General features: G+C 35.1%; 1 protein-coding gene across 5 annotated transcripts in view; it reads right to left on the bottom strand.

The window, feature by feature from the left end:
• The window catches only part of LOC106142872 (tropomodulin-1), a 58,831-nt gene that overhangs the window by 9,235 nt on the left and 29,902 nt on the right, over nucleotides 1-19,694 (bottom strand). For 4 of the 5 annotated variants that reach the window (XR_001228874.2, XR_001228873.2, XM_013344803.2 and 1 more), the window contains exons 2-6: nucleotides 10,088-10,240; nucleotides 2,570-2,737; nucleotides 1,963-2,086; nucleotides 722-837; nucleotides 55-159 (exon numbers count right to left, since the gene is read on the bottom strand). Coding sequence is in view for 2 of the 5 variants with exons in the window: in XM_013344803.2 (XP_013200257.1) it covers nucleotides 55-159; nucleotides 722-837; nucleotides 1,963-2,086; nucleotides 2,570-2,737; nucleotides 10,088-10,240 (666 nt within the window). In the remaining 3 variants the exon portion in view is untranslated. Of the gene's footprint in view, nucleotides 1-54; nucleotides 160-721; nucleotides 838-1,962; nucleotides 2,087-2,569; nucleotides 2,738-10,087; nucleotides 10,241-10,542; nucleotides 10,697-19,694 lie in introns of those variants that run through there. The other variant, XR_001228875.2, reaches the window with a different exon arrangement.

Here is a 19,694-nt window from a genome sequence, read left to right as displayed (position 1 = left end):
TTTTAAATCTACAAACAAACCACGGGCGGTCACTAGTAAATTAGCAATACGAACCTTAATATTATTCCAATTGAGATCCGTGAGCTTCTGGTCGTTTTCCTGCACGCGTTTCACCGTTTCGTCGGGGTCCGTGGAGTTGGGCGGGTCCATGGGGAATACCTGGAAAATGCATTTCAAACTTATTTATACAACTGAAAAATCTTATATTAATATAAAATTGTCGTACCCCTCCGAAACGGCTTGACCGATTCTCATGAAATTTCGTGAGCATATTGAGTAGATCTGAGAATCGGCCAACATCTATTTTTCATACCCAAAAAATGCAAAACAATGTTTGCCGGGACAGCTAGTCTATAACCAGCCGAGCCTGGGATTCACTTTCCGCTATTTCATATAACTTCAACCGGCCTTCATTAGGTCATATAACATCTTATGTGACGTTTTAAAGCTATGGTCTGCATTAGTTTGATTCCAAGAAGATATGTATGACTTCAAATATCAAAGGAAAAGAAATCAACTCTGCATTAATTTCTCTACCACTGATTAGGCAACTGCCTTACAACCTCCTTGTTCTTCTCACAATAAATATTATTTCTTTTCTCAATAAAATTCCACCCTATTCCAACGAGTGCGAATATTCGTTTCATAAAAATTACATTTGTGCATCCAACAAATGCCAACGGAATCCACAATTTTTTTTTAATAAAAATATATATTTTACCTTTGGTTGCGTTGCTTTAGTAATGCCATCCCATCCGAGGCCGATCGGTTGTCCTTTGTTGAGTAGCGACGCGTGGTATTGGTCCTGGTTCATCATGGAATGGAAGCCCAGGATAGCTGGAATGAGAAAATATGGTAAAATATAATTGTGCTACACAAATAAACGAAATTCATTTTTTTACCCATAATAAAACACCAACAATATAATAATACTAATGACTTTCTTACAACGCATATTGATATATAAGTCTGAGTATATCAAAAACCATCTTATTAAATATATATCGGACTTTTTGAATGTGCTCATATATATAATAAGAATAACCTCAATAAACGGTCGCCTTCTTACTTAGATATAATATTGTCTATTAACAAACAACATTTTTACAATCATACACTGATTCAAACAGCAATGGATGTCTGCCAAATCTCATAAATCCAACGCTTTCTCATTGCTAGCGACAATTTCTTCTTCGACGATAAAACAATGTCATAACAGTTGTAATACAAATCATGTCAAGTCTATTTCTATTGCTCTAGATAGGTCTGTGTCAATCTCGTGAGTTTTACTCACTTTTGCCATAGTAACCTAGGTATTTTATTTTAGTAAATCTCAATGTTGGCAATCTACGCCAAAAGATTGTTATTTGCTTTGTGTGAATAATATATTTGGAACTTGTGTTTTGAGATTTATTTGCTGTGCATTGTTATTTGCGTAAAATATTTTTTAAATCTGTCTTAAGATCGTTTCTTTGACTTTTTTTTGTACTTGAACAGACTCGCCATATGGCGCTGCCGATAAGAATTGAGTAGAAACAATAATAATGGTTAGATCAACTGTTTATTTTTAATGATTAAATAGCGAGCAAACTGCTGACAAATTAGCATTTATGTACCAATGTGAATACTTCTCTTATAGAAAGAGTAGATGACGCAGTGAATAGGAATTAAAATGAGCAGCTTTACTAATTAATCAATAAGACCAATCGCTGGCGAAATTACTGCTTCCATCAGCAGTTATAATTTGACTTATAGAATGGTTTGTCAACAGATACTTTGGCGCAGTCGGATGGGATAAATAAAGTTGCTTTACTAGCCAGTTAAGGTGGCTCTCGCGTTTGCTATCTCTAACAGCGCACCCTTTATTGACTCCCTTCAAAATCTTTAAAGTGCTTTTTAGTTCTGTATTACACGTACACTGATGCACGTTTTGGCGCAGTCGGTAGGACATCATTTACTTACCAGCCAGATCGATGATCTCCTCTTGCGAGGCGTTGTCCAAAGCCGACTGGTATTCATCGCCGAGGTCGATAGAGATCTGTTCCTCCGCGTCTCTGGCCTTGTCAGTTTGCGGGGGTGGAATCCACTGTAAAAGGTAAACAAACAAATAATAAATATAAGTCTACTTGTGAACACCTACCTCAAGATAAACAGAATTATTCTTTTAGGCGATGGGTCGGGACATGTATTTGGAACTTTTTTTTTTCGTTTTATCAAAAAAGAAAAATAAATTTGGAAATTATTTAGAAACACAATATCACGGTTTCAATTAGTTACTTTGTATATTTACCGATCCACCTACGGTAAGTTTATAAATAAACTTGCCCATTCAGGTAACTGAATGTGTGCCTGACATGTGATCCAAGCTGAAATTGGTTCGTAGATTACCATAACGTTTACCATGATTACCTACACTTTTGGATCACGATCGGATGCGGACTATCAAAACTCCAGTAAGCTTATAACGATGAGCACGTAACCACATCATTAGAGCTTCATATTGTGAAGATTCAGAAGTCTAGGTAGACTTCTGTCGAGGAAGCTCGTGAAGTATTTAACTATATATTACCTTTTTGCCCCGAATGATCCCAGGCACGTAGGGCTTCACTTCGGGCCGGTCGGGGGTCTCCAATGCCTGCTTGTTGATGTGTTCTATCAGTTTCTTGCGGTTCAGCGGCCCTGTGGGGTCCTTATCACAGTCGTAGTTGTTTCGGAGTGACGGGGGAAACGTGTTATCCTGTAACATAGATACATAGATAAAAATCTTTATTGCACCATAAAAGTAATACATACAAAACATCTCAAAACAGATAGAGATGGTACAAAGGCGGACTTATCGCTAATGCAATCTCTTTCAGTCAACCTTTTTTTTAACATATAGAATTGTCTTCTTGTAAATAAATAAATGAAGAAAGAAAATGCTGTAATAAACTTGGGATTATTCTTATAGGCTATGGACTAGCTACCTGTCACTGTTTCAATCTCAAATCTACGAGACTGTCGGGTCTGTCTACCCCGCATGCTGTTGGTCATCCAAATATATAAAATAAAATAAACTATCTACGAATACTAGACCGATTTTCATGAAAAATATCACAGCGATAGACTTGACCTATTACATGAGTATGATGAGTACTATCCATTATTCTCGAATTTCCTAAAGGAGTTAAGCCCTCGGTTAAAGTCTAGTTCTTATATAAAACTGGTACTTGTATAATAAACAAGTATGAATACTGTATATTGCATATTAATAAATTCTAGTAAAAGATACAAACATATAATATCAATTTGAAGGACACAGGAGTGGCCGAGTGGCGCTTACAGTTTTCATATCACAATATTGATAAAACATTAATAATGAAGATAAAAGGTTTCCATTACTTGTGATTGATAGCCTGTCTACAAAAATGTACTTAATTTTTAATTATAGGTAGATAGATAAAACTCTTTATTGCACCATAAGAGTTAAACATACAAAACAGCACAAAACAGACAGAGATGGTACAAAAGCGGACTTATCGCTAATGCATTATACACCTAAGACTTAATTGACATTGTTAGATTTCTTCCAAGATATCGCAGGTAGGTACCTATGTGATTTAGCTTCAATAGGTACTTAGCTTGAAACAATGGACTATTGTGCATTTTTATCATTTATCTGTTTTTTGAAATTTAGTTATTTACTAGCTACGCCCTGAGGTTTCGCTTATCTGCGCATTAGGAATTCCGGGACAAAGGGTACTACTAATAATGTTATTTCAGGTTATATTCTACTAAGTGTACCTTTTATGAAAATACGTTTATAGACTTTGCTTATAACACACATTCTTACAAACTGTTTAAAAAGGATTACATACATAAAAGACCACATATAGATTGAATGGCATTATCATGGAATTGAGAGACATAAGTAGTTAATTTAGGTTGCTGCCATTTCCTAATTTCATCTTTGCCTCCATTGGCTTCGGCAGAAAGAGAAGCAGCATATTTTGATTAACTGACTCAACAAACCAGTTATGGACAATTCTAAGCTTCATATGATTAACAGCTTCTGCTGTGCATTGATCAATTAGTCAGTCAGTTTATCATTTACATACATATAGTCATACTATATCTCTTGCGGGGTAGACAGCGCCAACAGTCTCTAAAAGATTGAAAGGCCGCGTTCAGCTGTATGAGATTCAAATATTGAACGGTTCCAGCTCATCGCCTTCAAGAGAAACCACAAGTTTATAAGCCTATCCCTTAGTTGCCTTTTACGACATCCCTGGCAAAGATATGGAGTGGTTCTATTCTAAAGTGCCGGATAACACACACTTTTATTTTAGTTAATATCTGTATTTTTTATACATAAAGTATGCCTATGATGTACTTAGATCTACTTATTAAAACGCGAAAGTTTAATAACAAACTATTAAATATTATTGCTGGTTACGAAGCAGACTAACCATTATTAAAACAAAACACTTGTTTAAATAAATTAACATATAGGATGTCGATAATTGGATGATTCATTTGCATAACCGATAAATATTATTATGAAATAGCTGTGCCCGCAACTTCGTCCACGTGGAATAGTTATTTTGGGCATTATTGAAGCCCTCAAGGATGAATAATTTTCCCCGTTTTTTTCACATTCTTCATTATTTCTTTGCTCCTTCTAGTTGCATCGTGATTTTATTTTATAGCTTTTTGTAAGTGGTGTTTAATTGATCGTTTTTAGTAGATGGCGCTAAATTCACGCGGGCGAAGCTGTGGGTAAAAGCTAGTAACCAATAAGTATTATATTATAAATATATCCCCGGTACTTACTAAATAATAGGACCACTCCAACATTCCCATAGATTACGTAAAACGAGACTAAAGGATAGGATTTTTCTTGAAGGCAATGGGCTGGCAACCTGTCAATATTTTAATCTCAATTCCATTATAAAGCCATACAGATGAACGTAGCAGTATAGTCGTTTCAAGACTCTGTCTACCCCGCAAGGGATAAAGTCGTGTTAATATGTCTGCATGAAGCTAGACGAAAACAATTGACGAATAGGAAGAGGCTAAATTTTATCATTCACGCATGCAAATAGATAAACATTACAGGAACTGCACTAATATGCAAATTGTTTTAAATGCACAGACACTATATTAGTGAAATTATAAATTCAAATGTACGAGTTAACATCAACGAGCTGGGCAACGACCTCAATTTTATACTAGACGGAGCGTTTCAATCGAAGACAGTGATAAACACTTCCTATGAAATTAAGTTTATACTCTTTCGTTTTGTGAAAAGCAACTACAACAAAAATTAAAAAAAAAAACATTTTATTAGATGGATGGATAAGAAAATTAATTGGTAATAAACATTTCTATTTACTTTGTCTTTACACTAATACAACGAAGTATTAGGTATATAAAGTGGTTGGTTTCTTTTATAACTATGTACTTACTATTTTTTGTTAGCGTGTAAATTTCTATGCGGTAAAGATATTACAAACAAACAAACGAAGATATATAGAGACCTAATCCGAGCTTACCCTAAAACTATAAAAAGCCCTGATAAGCTGTTAACTGTATGATTAAAAATATTGATATTACATTTTATTCAGAGCAACATTGTTTATCTGGGACACTGTAGTCTAGTAACAGATTATAAATGAGGGTTTGCGTAAAATGCTAATCAGCCGGTCTGTTGTTAAATCCATCAAAAGATATCTATGTAAATGTGCTTTATGGATGTGGCTACTTAAAATGCTGTTTCCTCGCATGTTGTTGGTTGTGCAAACTTTTCCAATTTACTTTGACAATTCACACAATTTATGACTTAAGTTGCGTAACACGCAACTATTGTGTGACCAGTCACGATCTGTCTTTGTAACTTTTTACAGAAATATGATTTACCTAGGTGGTTATGGGACAGACTACTTAATAAATTACATATCTATCCATGTGTTTTGGCTATTAAAAAAATACTAAACACGTCTTTAATACGCTATAAGTTCGACTACACCTCTAACCCCCATAACAAGGCACTCGCGACGTAATTTTTATCGCGTGAAAAGCTATCGCTGTTTCGCTTTTCATTATAATGTGAAACGGGACAGCGATAGTTTTTCGCGCGATAAAATCGACGTCGCTCATGCCATCTTACGGGCGTAGGCTCTAAATAGTCTACATTTAGTCAGTTGTACTGCCTTTTCAATTTGTGTTGGAGAAGCGGCCGAGTACCAAAAGATTGGGGTAAGGCTGTTATCGTGCCACTTTACAAAGGAAAAGGGTCACAGCTGGACTGCAAAAATTATCGTGGTATAAGCCTGCTTAGCGTCGTCGGCAAATTGTATGCTAAGGTATTGATTAATAGAGTCAGGAATGAAACTGATGACAAAATATGGGATGCTCAAGCGGGATTTCGAAAGGGAATGGGATGTACTGATCAGGTCTTTTCCTTGCGGTGCATAGCCGAAAAGTTTTTGGCCAAGAGTCAAAAAGTCTATTGCACATTCGTAGATCTGGAAAAGGCCTATGACAGAGTTGAGAGGAATGAATTGTGGTCAGCACTTTCTATGCATGGGGTGAGCAGTCTCTTAATACGAGCACTGAAATCCTTATATGAGGATTCGAGTGCTTGTGTCAGGATAAACGGAGCGCACACTGAGTGGTTTAAGATTGAGAAAGGCGTTAGGCAAGGATGTGTTGCGTCACCGTGGCTGTTCAACCTATTTATGGATAGCTGTTTGACAGATTTGAAAGAGTCTAAAAGTGGATTAAGGATGAATGAGTTACTCGTCAAATGTCTGCTCTATGCCGACGATCAGGTTATACTGGCGTCATCAGCGGAGGAGTTACAGGAGATGGTAAACTGTATGCATGAAGCTTTAAAAGAGAAAGGAATGAAAGTGAACGTAAGTAAAACTAAAACACTGGTTTTTGAAATGGAGAAAGAAATGACAGCATGTAATATTTTGATTGGAGGAGAAAAAGTGGAGCAAGTGAAAGAGTTTGTATATCTAGGATCAAAGTTTACATCAGATGGCAAGTATGATAGTGATATTGAAAGGAGAGTGAACGCGGGGAACATGGTGAATGGAGCTTTGCATGCCTTTATGAGCAGTCAGAAACTATCCAAAAAGGCTCGACTGGCTGTGCACAGGGGCGTGTTGGTCCCGACATTAATGTATGGGAGTGAAAGTTGGGTATGGCAAAAGAAGCATGAAAGCAGAATAAATGCAGTGGAAATGAGAGCGTTAAGGAGTATGATGGGTGTGAAATTGAGTGACAGGATAAGGAACAGCGTGATAAGGGAATGTTGTGATGTGAAAGAAGATGTAGTTACAGGAATAGAAAAGGGTATGTTAAGATGGTTCGGTCATGTGGAGAGGATGAATGAAAGCAGGTTGACTAAGCAGATATACAAGGAGAGTGTGGAGGGAAAGGTCGGAGTGGGAAGACCTAGACGAACGTATCTTGATCAAATTAAGGACGTCCTGGTAAAGGGTCAGGTCAAAAGTACCCGAAACCGCCGAGCTTGTATGAAGAGAGTTATGAATGTGGACGAAGCGAAAGAAGTATGCAGAGATCGTGGCAAGTGGAAAGAGGTAGTCTCTGCCTACCCCTCCGGGAAAGAGGCGTGATTTTATGTATGTATGTATGTATGTACGGGCTTAACAACGTCTAACTTTACAGCATAAGCATAGGTACCATTGCGTGAGAAAATTAAATTAAAATACTGTATTTCATATGATGACCCCATATAGAGCTTCGGGTTGCGTGTTACATTATATTCGAAAACTTGGACAAAGTTATTAATAAATACAAATAGTAGGTATTTAATGCTCGAGTTATATCCAGAATGATAAGGAAGTCCTGAGTGAAGAAATCGTTCAATCAAGGATACACTAGTTTCCTACCAAAAACTATTCTCAAACTATTATTTAATGGCTGATATAAAAGCAGGTTATTTAACCAAATATCCGAGGAAAGTGAATGAAAAGGCAGGAGTGCGAAGGCCTAGGCGAACGTACCTGGATCAAATAAAGGACGTCCTGACAAAAGGTCAGGTGAAGAATACCGCAAAACCGCGGAGCTTATGTGAAGAGTGTTATATGAAGTGAAAGTAGAATGCACAGATCGTGGAAAGTGAAAAGATGTAGTCTCTGCCTACCCCTCTCGGAAAAGTCATGAATTTTTGTGCATCATTTAATCGTGAATCCAAACCATTAATATTGACCATAAAAAAAGGAAGACATTTAATTTTATGCTCCAGCCTTAATCGCTATATTATCGCTTATGGAGCTTGTAAGATACAAAACAAGATATGATTGTCATGTTTTTGCCGGCTTTACATCTTCACACAAATATAGGATTGTTCAATTTATAACTATGAACTCATACTAATAAGTGTCTCTGAAATAAGTCTTAAGAACAATAAACACGATTAACACGCTGTTACTGACAGTGACGAGAGAACAAAACCAGTTTGTAAAAGGATACATTAATTTTTAACTAACTTCTAAAAGGACGAGGTTCTCATTTTGAGTCTTAGGTTTTATTTTATTATTAGCTGATTGTGCACCTTATAATATCTTGTTTGGGGATCTGACCCCTAGCGGTGCTATTGTGCCATATTGGCTTGGCTTCTCCTAGACCAGCAGGAAATAAAAAAAAAGTCATGAGAAACTTCAGAAATCCATACTTAAAGTTTCAATTTCCTTAATCGGCAAATTTGCATGAAAATATTGACAAGTGTAAATGAAGCAAAATAAGTAACTGCCTAACTGCTTAAAAAGTAATGCAGGATTTATGGCAAGCTGATGATGTCATTTTTGCTCCCCCAGAGAAAGAAGGTGCATCTGTATGTGTATTTCAAGGTAAAATGTTTCTCACATGCCACTTCAATAGCAATACCAATTCTTTTCAATGAGAATGTAACAACATAATCATCTCAACATCCATTGTAAGCGGCCTTGGTTATTCATTTTGCTAGAAAATTACTGTGTCATGTGACTACCCAACTCATATTATTCATGTTATGCACACTCATTTAGGATATTATGGCTTATAAAATGATAGCAGGGTTATGTTTTACAATCTTAATATACCTTGCGGGGTAGACAGAGTTAACAGTCTTGAAAAGACTGAATGCCACACTCAGCTTTATGGCTGAATTATAGAAGTAAGATTCAAATAGTTTTCTCTAAAATCTAAGGTAAGGTTAGTAATACACACACATGTACAGTTAGCCTACGAATTTAACTTTGCCTCATTGTCTAGACTTGTTAACAGGAGGTGGCCCAGGTTTCTCTTTGGCCCACAACAGAGAGCGGAGTTTCCGTGTTCCTGAATACTTGCTTGTTAATTCATAATTCCTAATATTAAAAGAGGAAAGATTTATGTTTTGTTTGTCATGAATAAACTCAAAAACTACTGGACCAATTCAATTATATGATTTTATAGGGAATTTGTACATTGATTATAAAAATTCATAACCATATCAACATAAAAGTGGATTATGTAAGAGATAATAGTTTAGTAATCTACTATGTAATAGAACAATTACTTAATAAGTACAAAGATTCAGATAGGTTTCTTAAATGTACTTATGTGTTTGTAATGCAATATGTAATAATAACTACATGTATGTAATTTTTGGCATCAAAAGCTAAACTGATTTGGTTTATATTATTTTTATATTATTTAAAAGTGGATAAAAAATATGTTAATTTATGATGTGAAATGTCATAAACTTACATACTTATTAAATTTTATATATAAAAATTAGCCCGGCCTCCCGCAGGCCAACTCAATTCTGGGGTCAATTGGATGTAATGATATGGTTGGAATCACATTGCCTTGGAATTCGTCATAAGTGACATCAACAAACAGACCCTTCTGTTATTTTAATATATATACATGGCCTAAATAATTTAAGTTAAGTACTAGTTACAATACAAAAAAATAACTGTACATATAAAAACAAATTATTAATATGGGCCACACATTTAAGTAAGTATAACTACTGAGCTTCAAGTTCATCAATTAAATTCATTTCCAATAGAAGAATTGATGTACAGTAAAAAAGAAGATTACTTACATCTGGGTCGACTTCTTTCGCCAGCATCGATAACTCTTCCTGGGTGAGCTTCGACAACAGCTCGTCCACGTCCACCTCGTCATAGTTAGACAACTCTCGTCCAAATAACTTGGCTGGTGTCGTCATTGTAGTAGTTTTCGTCGACGACGATTTCTACAAAGGAAAACACAACACTCAATATTCGGAATATTCACAGTTTGGGGTTATAATTTAACACACAATATTAGTTGGAGAAACTGCTATTTTAGACGTGATTCGAACAAGAACTTCACAAATTTCTTCAACAGTTGGCCGTAAACACAAGATAAGTAGCTGTTTTTGACAATCTAGTTTCGGCATTTACCACACCCACAAATTAATTGATCGTACACATATTTTTCGTAAAATAGGAACCATTAATGAACAGCCAATGATTTATAACAATAAAATGAAATACGTGTATGTACAAAGCTTACATTTCTTAAAAACTTGTACTTAATCTTTTTCTTGTAAGAAATACGAATCGACTGACAAGCGACAAGCACTCACTATCAATGACAAATGCAGACTGATAAAAAAAAAGAAATAGTGAAGTGCACTTCTTGTCGGACCACTAGGTATCGTACAGAATTGACTGGTACGGGACTAACGACTGAGGCATAGTCATCAAGTTGTGAAAGAGACAGAGATACATAATGAAAAGTAAGTGCGACAAAGATAGGAATTGTTAGGGAAGCCCATTGTATATGTCATATACAAGATTATAATCCAATAAAAACGATTTGGATAATTATATATTTAATCTTACTTTTTCGTTATCATTTTATGGGTAGATTCAATCAAAGATATATGATTTTAGCGAAATTGAAAAGTTTTCCACTTTTCATTAAAGCAAATGTTATATTGATCTTGTCATGTAGGTACCTAGTTAATTCGGTCTATGTTTATTGAGACAAGTTTATTATGCAATAAGTATGCATTAACGAACCCACTCTTATAATATTTAAAAGTTAAAAATAAATTATTATAATGTTTTATTTAAATTATATACTTTTATTTAAAATTTATTCTTTATATTTTTAAATGGATACATTTCTATTTAATACTTAGATTTATATTTTATGCAAAATTGACACAAATCAGAAAAATATAATAAGAAATATTAGTCATAAAAATGCAGACCGTGGCCTTTAAGCCTTTACAAGATTGTTGGCTCTGCTTACCCCGCAAGGGATATAGACGTGATTTTATGTATGTACCTATGTATAATAAATATTTCTATTCAATGAGAAAGTAGGTACTAGTGATGTTAGGGAATTTACGTCAATAAAAACTTTCATACGACTCTTTTTATTTAAGTTAGCTGTTCCATACCTATAGTAGTATATATGTTTAACCGGCGGAACCCTTCGTTTGATAGATTTAGGAGCTAAAACGAGTAGTACTTCTACTTACCGTTTTATATGTTTTTGAATTTCTACCTAAGCATGATTTTTATTATATGATTGTGGGTGTTATGTTGAAAGCGCAGTACCTACCTACTTAACTAAAGATGTATAAATTTAAGAGCACCTAGAAAAAAAGATTGTTAAATAAGTATGCCTCTATTTAATATTTTAAGAGTTCGTGACGTGACATTTTCCGTGTCACGCCGCCGCTCTATAATAGGATGATTGTGCAATAGTCTGTTCCCTGCCTCGCCTACTAATAGTTTGTTGGTATTGAACTCACGACCTTTGCAACCAATTCATACATTCGCTTTACAATTGAATGTTTGATTTTATAAGGTTGCGTGGTTGCAGTTGCACCTTTGTTTAATATAAAATTTTAACAATCATCATAATCGAGTCGTATTGAGATACTTTGTCTTATTCTCTTGGCTGGGCTTGGCATCCTCTATAACGGAACAATACCTGCTCCTCTAATCGCGAATATTTATTTTATTTAATTTATTATACACATAACAGAATACAACTAAGTGCATATAATAAGATAAAAAATAAATAGTAGAAACAGATCTGGGTCGTATCCCACAGGATGTGTTTATGCAATTATTTAATATTGACAAGGCATTAAGGCATTTAACCTCCTGTTTTATTATTTCTGATAACCAAGACGACAGAGACAGAGTCAATACACCAAAAGTATGAACGGATTTGTCATAAGTATGTTTTTAGTTTTGTACGAAGGTTTGACACGTCAAATGACGTTCTGAATTGATTGATCCAAATCGATTAACTTTAGTTCCTGTTGACTGCGACTTCGGCAGCAGACCGCTGGCGGAAAGCCAGCTTGCTATAATTGGTGGTATCCACATCGGAGACAAGTGGTATTCTTAGCAACGGGCACTGGCCTTCCTATCGATAATAGAAAAATAAACAAATAAAATCTATTAAATAATAATCGATATCGATTGACCTAATTGTTGTCACATCACAATTTCGCTACTATGCAAAGGATGAAGGTTTTTTAAACGGAAATTTGTACCTTTAACGGAATTTTGATAACACTGGCCATGCCCATCTCGAATTTTTTTTTTAATGAGAGTATAATTCAAGAGCTTTGACAGTCTTTGGCTTCAAAACGCGCAATAAAATTTATTGGATAGTCTGCTTAAAATTATTCTAAGCATACATGAATCGTTACTAAGTTGACCATGTCCCTGCCTTTCGGACCCCCGCAACCGGTTTCCCCGCTTATCAGAGGAGTACGATGGGCTCTGCTGATAGCCGGTATAATCTACGCTCGTGGGAAACAAACGCTTTACAATTCTTTAGAAGCATCCCACCAAGAAGAAATGGCTAAGAAGAAGATCATCAGAGATAAAGAGCTAGCGATCTTGAGAGCGAAAATCGCGAAAGAAGAAGCGGAAACCATAAAGCTAATTGAGACTGGAGAACTCTTTGAACCAGGTAATATGTTGACGAAAGTCGCTTTTACCCATACGAATTGAACGACATTCTTACGATTAGTAGTAATATTTACAAAATCGATGCGAAATCCAAAAGAAAGAAGTGTTATTAGGAACAGGGACCAAAAGGCATCAAAAAAGTTTACATTAGTACCTACCTAATTACTTTTTAAAATCGCTTTTCTCTATCAATTACCTAACGCAGCTTTCTTTTTTTTTCGTAAAAAAAGAAAACTCTTATCCAAAATTTTTTAGTTCCATGAACAAAATATGGAATATCAACACTGACTCTCTTTAGAAAAATTAGATCGAATTAAAAACCTCTTAAAGTTTGGTAAAAACAAGCGTTACGCCATTAGGTATCTCTAGGTATATTTTCGTTTTCATATAGAACCACGTGAGCGGAGACGTGGTCACGATCTTCTTTAAAAAAGCCGCTAATGTTGTTTGACAACACTTCAGTAACTTGTTATCTAACTTTCTTTCTCGGAATAATAATAAATTAACACCATTAACTTCAACTTTATCATTGATTTACAGGTAGACTTTAGAATGCACGGCTGGAACGTAATATACCTTCTTGTAATAAAAGATGAGTTGGTACTTTGTCTTCTTATTTCTAGGTGTCTTTTATTGTGAAAATATTTTATGGTTTACTTTTCTTGCAAATATTCTTTTCATAAATCCTTTTTAACGATGAAAAGATTGAACTATGTAGATCTACATAAGTTGTACATCGATTGCTCAGTGTTTGAAATTTATAAATGCCTTAGTATACTTACTATGAATAACGTCTTAGCATGTATCACTGAATTACTTTCCAAGGAAAAGTTGATTTCCACTGGCTTGGCAGAGAACCATCTCTGTATTGTTAACCACACGTTAATACGTCATTTGTACATTCACATAGTTTCTCAAACTTTCTACTTACATGTAAAATAGAGCTTTTTACCGGTTGTTACAACTCCGGTTTGCAAATGGCGAAAGCATTTTTTATTGAATTTAATAACAGTGTGGTTATAATTCAAATTATGAGAAATATTACTTTACATGCAAATCACAAGTGAACGTCTTTGAATGAATTTTATTTAGCGTAACTCGACCGTGATACACTCAATGCTTAATTTGGGTATAACGAATCGTAAGTATGCCGTGCCGTGTGGTTCCCGGCACCTAAAGAAAAAGAATAGGACAACTCCATCTCTTTGAGAGTGGGAGAAATTTTTGTATACCACACTTCACATAAAAAATCAGTTGTTTAACAAAGTGCCAATTTTTTCTTTAACAATCTAGTTTAAATGTAATCTTCTTAACCCGGCTCGTCAAATAAAAGAATTGGGCTGCTAAGCAATAGTTTCCGCGTGATACGAGTACAAAAATACAGACAGAAATTCTTAAAATCTAATTTTTTTGCCTTCTGTTTGACTTATACCCATATCGATTTATCTGCAATAGGTAAGATCTTAAAAGTAAAGTTAATTAAAGTATCTTTCAAGTACAGACGTCTCGCTCAGTTAAAATTTCAATTACAATGATATGTATATGGACCAGCAATCTTGAAAGTCTGGCAGGCCACGTTCAGCTGTTACAAGTAGGCTTAGGTAATGATAATTACATACATAAATATGGCTATAAATATATACTTGAAATAAAAGGTAAGGGTGCAACTGCAATACACATCCACATAAAGCTCAACAAGCTCACATGTGTCAGGATTTTAGTTTTGATCTAGTTATAAAAGGATTGACAGAAAAAAACTGTTTTCTTTTTCTAGGCCATTGAAAATTACATTATAAATCCCCTATAATAATCATTATCCCACAGAAAAGGTTTATGGCGGGAGCTACTCTCATCGAGTCTAAATTTTAACGATTTTAGCAGCTCGCATAATTTTGATCAATTTCAAAATCGGAATTCTTTGCATTGAATTACCCTTTAGTTGGGTTTGAGCTCAATTATTGTTAAGACCAGTTATTGTTATTTATATTATTGTTAAGAACAATGAGAGAAAATATCCTATCCTATCTGCTGTAAAACGTACAAGGTAAAGAAACGGCATACGCAAAAAGCCAAACTAAAGAAAATGTGAAATAAGAGTGGGCCTTTTATTAACGGTACATAAGTTTAACCGGCCGCCTGCATTTCCGCTCCGATGGCTTCCTTTGCAACCAACGGTTAAAAAACATCGGAGAATTATTAATTAAGGCAAGTGGGGCCGATTGCTATACTTATGAGCGATTATTGTGATGCTTGCAGCAAATTGATAAGTTTGTAGCTACCTACTCGAATTGGCTGCATAACAGCGCAACGCAACCTCAATTTATCCAAAAGGATTCTTTTTTTCGTCATTTCAAATTGGGTGTTAATTTTTATAGCGATATCCGCTCAAACTGTTTTAACTTTTTTTTTAACATACATTGACTAAGTAGTACCTACCTACTAGTATCGCTATAAAAATAAAAACCAATTAATTTTGAAATGACGAAAAAAAGAATTATAGTATTTGACTAAGTAAGTCGTTTTGCCAACTAAATTTCATTTCATCCTTCAATGATTTTAATTTGCTTAGTGATCTGTGCTAATAAAAATTATATATAACGAAAATTGGTTTGGTTACATACTCAAAGGGACTAGACTAAGTATAAGGTTTACCTTGTAAGACTAAGCAACTATTTTGAGTAGGTAGCTCTACAAACAGATACAACAAACAGATGAAGGATTCGTTAAGACCTAAAGAATACTTATAAGTATTCCAAAATTTCTATCCAGAAAATAAAAACGTGATAAAATTTTATATACATATGTAACTACCCACTCGAACTTACATTAATTTGTTCGAGTAACTGTGATCCTTAGTTTAACTCAAAAGGAGATGGATCGCTTGCTATAAAATTTAAATGAAGGTTTGACTGGAACGTTTCGTTATCCCGTGGTAGAGCTAAACCGTTATAACACCCACGTTACCATATTTGCAAGACCAGTTTTGTCGGCTTTTTACCTGCACTTTATAATGCTTGAGCATTTTCTACGGGATATGCGATCCGATACGTTACGTACTTATTTAAATTTTACATTGTTTAACGTTATGCATTGAGAGATATTAACTACTTGGGCCGAATTTCAGATCAAGTTTCATTAGCCGCGAGTCAGAGACTCTATTCATCTCCTCGCACTGTAGTGATAGTGAGTAGAGCGATTTTGCTTTGTAATACGTAGTGACGCTTCCTGCGTCTATCCCTAAATTAAAACAAACAACGGATTTTGATGCAGTTTATTAATAGATAGATTGATTCAAAAGAAAGATTTATGTATAAATAAAACCCGTGAGAAGCCGGGGCGGGTCGCTAGTATAGGTATATACAAGGATTTAAAATAAACATGGTTGCCATGATTGTGCTTTAATCTACCGAAACTGTAAAATTTATTTGTCGTGGGTGAAAGAAAACAACAATAGCCTTAATTAGGACACTATTAAACGATTTGAATCGATCACTCGGATCGTATCGATTTGATACGTTCGATTTAGCAACTCAATAAAAAAAGTTTACGGTAAGTATCGGGAAAATATTAGGTATGTAGCTTTTGTCCTTTCTGTTTCGCACTGGTTGGATAGTAAAAAGATTTAATTGATATCATCATTGAAAGATAGATAGAACTCTAAATTGCGCCATAAGTATAGTACAGTGGGCCTTTAGACCAATCTGGAATGGCTAAGTCACGTGTTTACACGAAGCGACATTGTATCGTTGTATCGGCAACAGATTAAAATGTGCCTATTTTCCATAGTCACTTTTGACACTTTTTCCCCATGAATGTACATGGGAAAGATAAAGTGGTCCTACTCCACAGTGTCATTCGGTACAAAATAAATAGCATTGTCCTAATTTTGTCGCTCTCATACTTAAACCTGTAGAAAATACACAAGTTACGTTTGTGTATAATGTTTACTGAGAGATAACAGCTTGCGCAGTTTCGAGTTGAAGTCATCGTGTTTTCCTAAGCAATTAACACGTTCTAGCTTATCTAAAGAGGTTTGCTAAGAGAACTTATAACGTTATAATTATACAAGATGTACATAGGTTTGATAGCTCTCGTATGACACTTGCTAACTAGTACAATAATGCGAGTGTATTCAATTTATATGCTCCTGCAGATGTAATTATCTTTGCTCTAAAAATTTGAAATGAAAGTAAAAGAGATTCGGGACTTTTTATTCGAATGGCAATGACAAAACTCGTCCTTCCTCCAAGTCAATGTGCACAAAGCAATAAAATACAAAAATGTTTACTCATGAACAAGATATCCAGAAAATTAATCATAATACGAAGTTGCCTCGCACCCGACTATTTATAACCCGTGCAATAAAACAAATAAGATCGTGGACATTCCTTTGTGGCTGGCAGCGCCAAGGTCGGGACGCCCACACCCAATAGTGGACACTTCCTAGCTCCAACCGGGTCTAGGTGTGAATTTATTGAGCTCGTATCATAAATTCCTGAATTTGCGAGATCTAGGACTGTCGTGGCCATGAATTAGTCGGGACTTGCGAAAACGTCACCTCATCATGTTTACGTTTCATTAGCATCGTAAACAGCTGATCTCATGTGATCATCGAGTTGGTCCGGCATTGCACTTCCTGATATTTCTCTAAATCCAACAGCGGTGATTCAGATCTACCCTAGTTACCCAATAATTAAAAATTTCCATCATCAAATTGAATATATTTTTTGAACGAGTTTTTATTTTGGTAAGCCTTGAATTGCATTTTATATAAATGGAAAAGGGTCTGCGTGATCCTTAAACTTGTTTTTGATCTATAGCCTAATCCTTTGTTATCATCCACGATTATGTTTACAATTATCATTATCTAGAAGCAGGTTTAAGTTCTATTCAGTATTTTTTAAAGAATGAATAAACTATATTTATGTTTTATTAAATTTTTCTTTGTTCTTATTTTCTGAAATCTGAAATCATAATCATATTAGTCTTTATTTAATTAGAGTTGAAGATTAACATAACTGATGAACCTTAAATTCAGTTATGTTAAATTAATTTGTCATTAACATATTTCTGGAGTCGGGCTGTGTTTATAAATCCCATTTATATGAATGTTGATGTTGGAAATGCAGATTTAGCTCAGGATTAGTGGCAATGACGTTCGCTTGCTCACGCGCCTTGCTCTGCGCAATATCTTCTGTAATATTCGTTCCATTTGGACCAGTCGCTTCGTAATATATAAATTCATCACTAGAACCGACCATGAACTCCCAAGAAGATGGACTCTGAAGACAATTTTACGTTGTGTGTGACGTTTCATGAGAAGGAGTACACAAATAATGCCACAGTCCAGATTGTTATGACAAACTTGCAGTGACGTCATATGAGTGTTCTTTATTCAAACCAAACAAACGTAATGTTGACCTTTCGCACCTTTCGCTGACTCAGTCGATGAACCCCGATTTCTTTTTCTGTTTACAAACACTTGCGTTTTGGTTTATTTTTAAATCCCTCGCTTTTATTTGATTTCCATAAATGTACGTATCTCGCTGAGGCAGAGCACTGCGATCTATTTTAGATCTTGGTGCACGCAATTCAACAACGTCGTATTTAGAACTTCTTGTTGAACGAGAATCGGCTCTACCTTCATTACAATAAGGTTTTATTTTGTTGTTTTCATAACATGTCAAATTTTAATTATTTTTATTACTACATCAATGTTCATTTTCAGATTAAGATATAGTGCCGCAGCCCATAGGTGCTTTAGTTATACTTAACACAACCCTTTTTATCCTGGACATATACTTCATTATCTTATTTTCTGTTAAAAAAATAAATAAAACACTGACGCAAAAAACAAACAGATTAGATAATCTTTTCAAGGTGGTGGTCCCATGTAATGTTCCGATAAAGCGGAGATGCATTTGGTTTATCTGAGCTCTGTGAATTAGCCGCCTAGAAAAGATTGCGTGTGACATCATAGTTTGTTTGTTGTACTGCTGTTATAGCTGATTTCCTGGGGGCCTATCAACTCGACCAAAATGCATACTTAGTTAGTCCACATGTTGTTTTTAAAGTAAACGTTATTATGTTTAATTCTTTACAAAGCCAGTTGGGAAACAAGTGTAATCAATATGGTATACCGAGCAGTTTCCGATTTACGTTTAGCGAATTATTTTGGCACGCACATTTTGTTTGTTGTCACAAGCAATTAGCACTCTTTGTCCGGCTGTCAACAGTTTTGGCGGGAGATCACAACTTCGCGTGGATTTTGGTTCCTTCAATGGTTGACTATCGACAGGTGATGAATGTCTGGAATCGCACGTGACTTCGGAGACCTACATCAATACAGTTCTTTTCCTATATGCAATGACGCACATGTATAGGTAGGATTAAGTTTTCTAATGAAATCTTTTGTTCCAATATTGAAATAATCATAACTCGTAAAAATATATATCTAATATAGATCTGTAATTCAGGCTACACCAAAGGAAAGACTTTCTGCCAGGCCAAGTGTTATGCTTAGGACACCACTGCTGCTACTATAGTGTCGGTGGTTGTGGATATATGCTCCATTCCGTAGAAAAACTGCTTGTGCGATTTAGCAATTTTCTATTTAAATGTAAGTTTCATTCGGGGCTTTTTGGGCTAGCAATTATATGTCTTTGGTATTTTCTACATGTTAAAGAATTTAGAGTACAATGAACTTGCACATTTTCC

This window comes from Amyelois transitella, chromosome 9 (assembly GCF_032362555.1).
Source record: "Amyelois transitella isolate CPQ chromosome 9, ilAmyTran1.1, whole genome shotgun sequence".
NCBI classification, from domain to species: Eukaryota; Metazoa; Arthropoda; class Insecta; order Lepidoptera; family Pyralidae; genus Amyelois; species Amyelois transitella.
The sequence above is the reverse complement of the archived record's forward strand: the minus strand, read 5'-3'. Positions and strand labels throughout refer to the sequence as shown.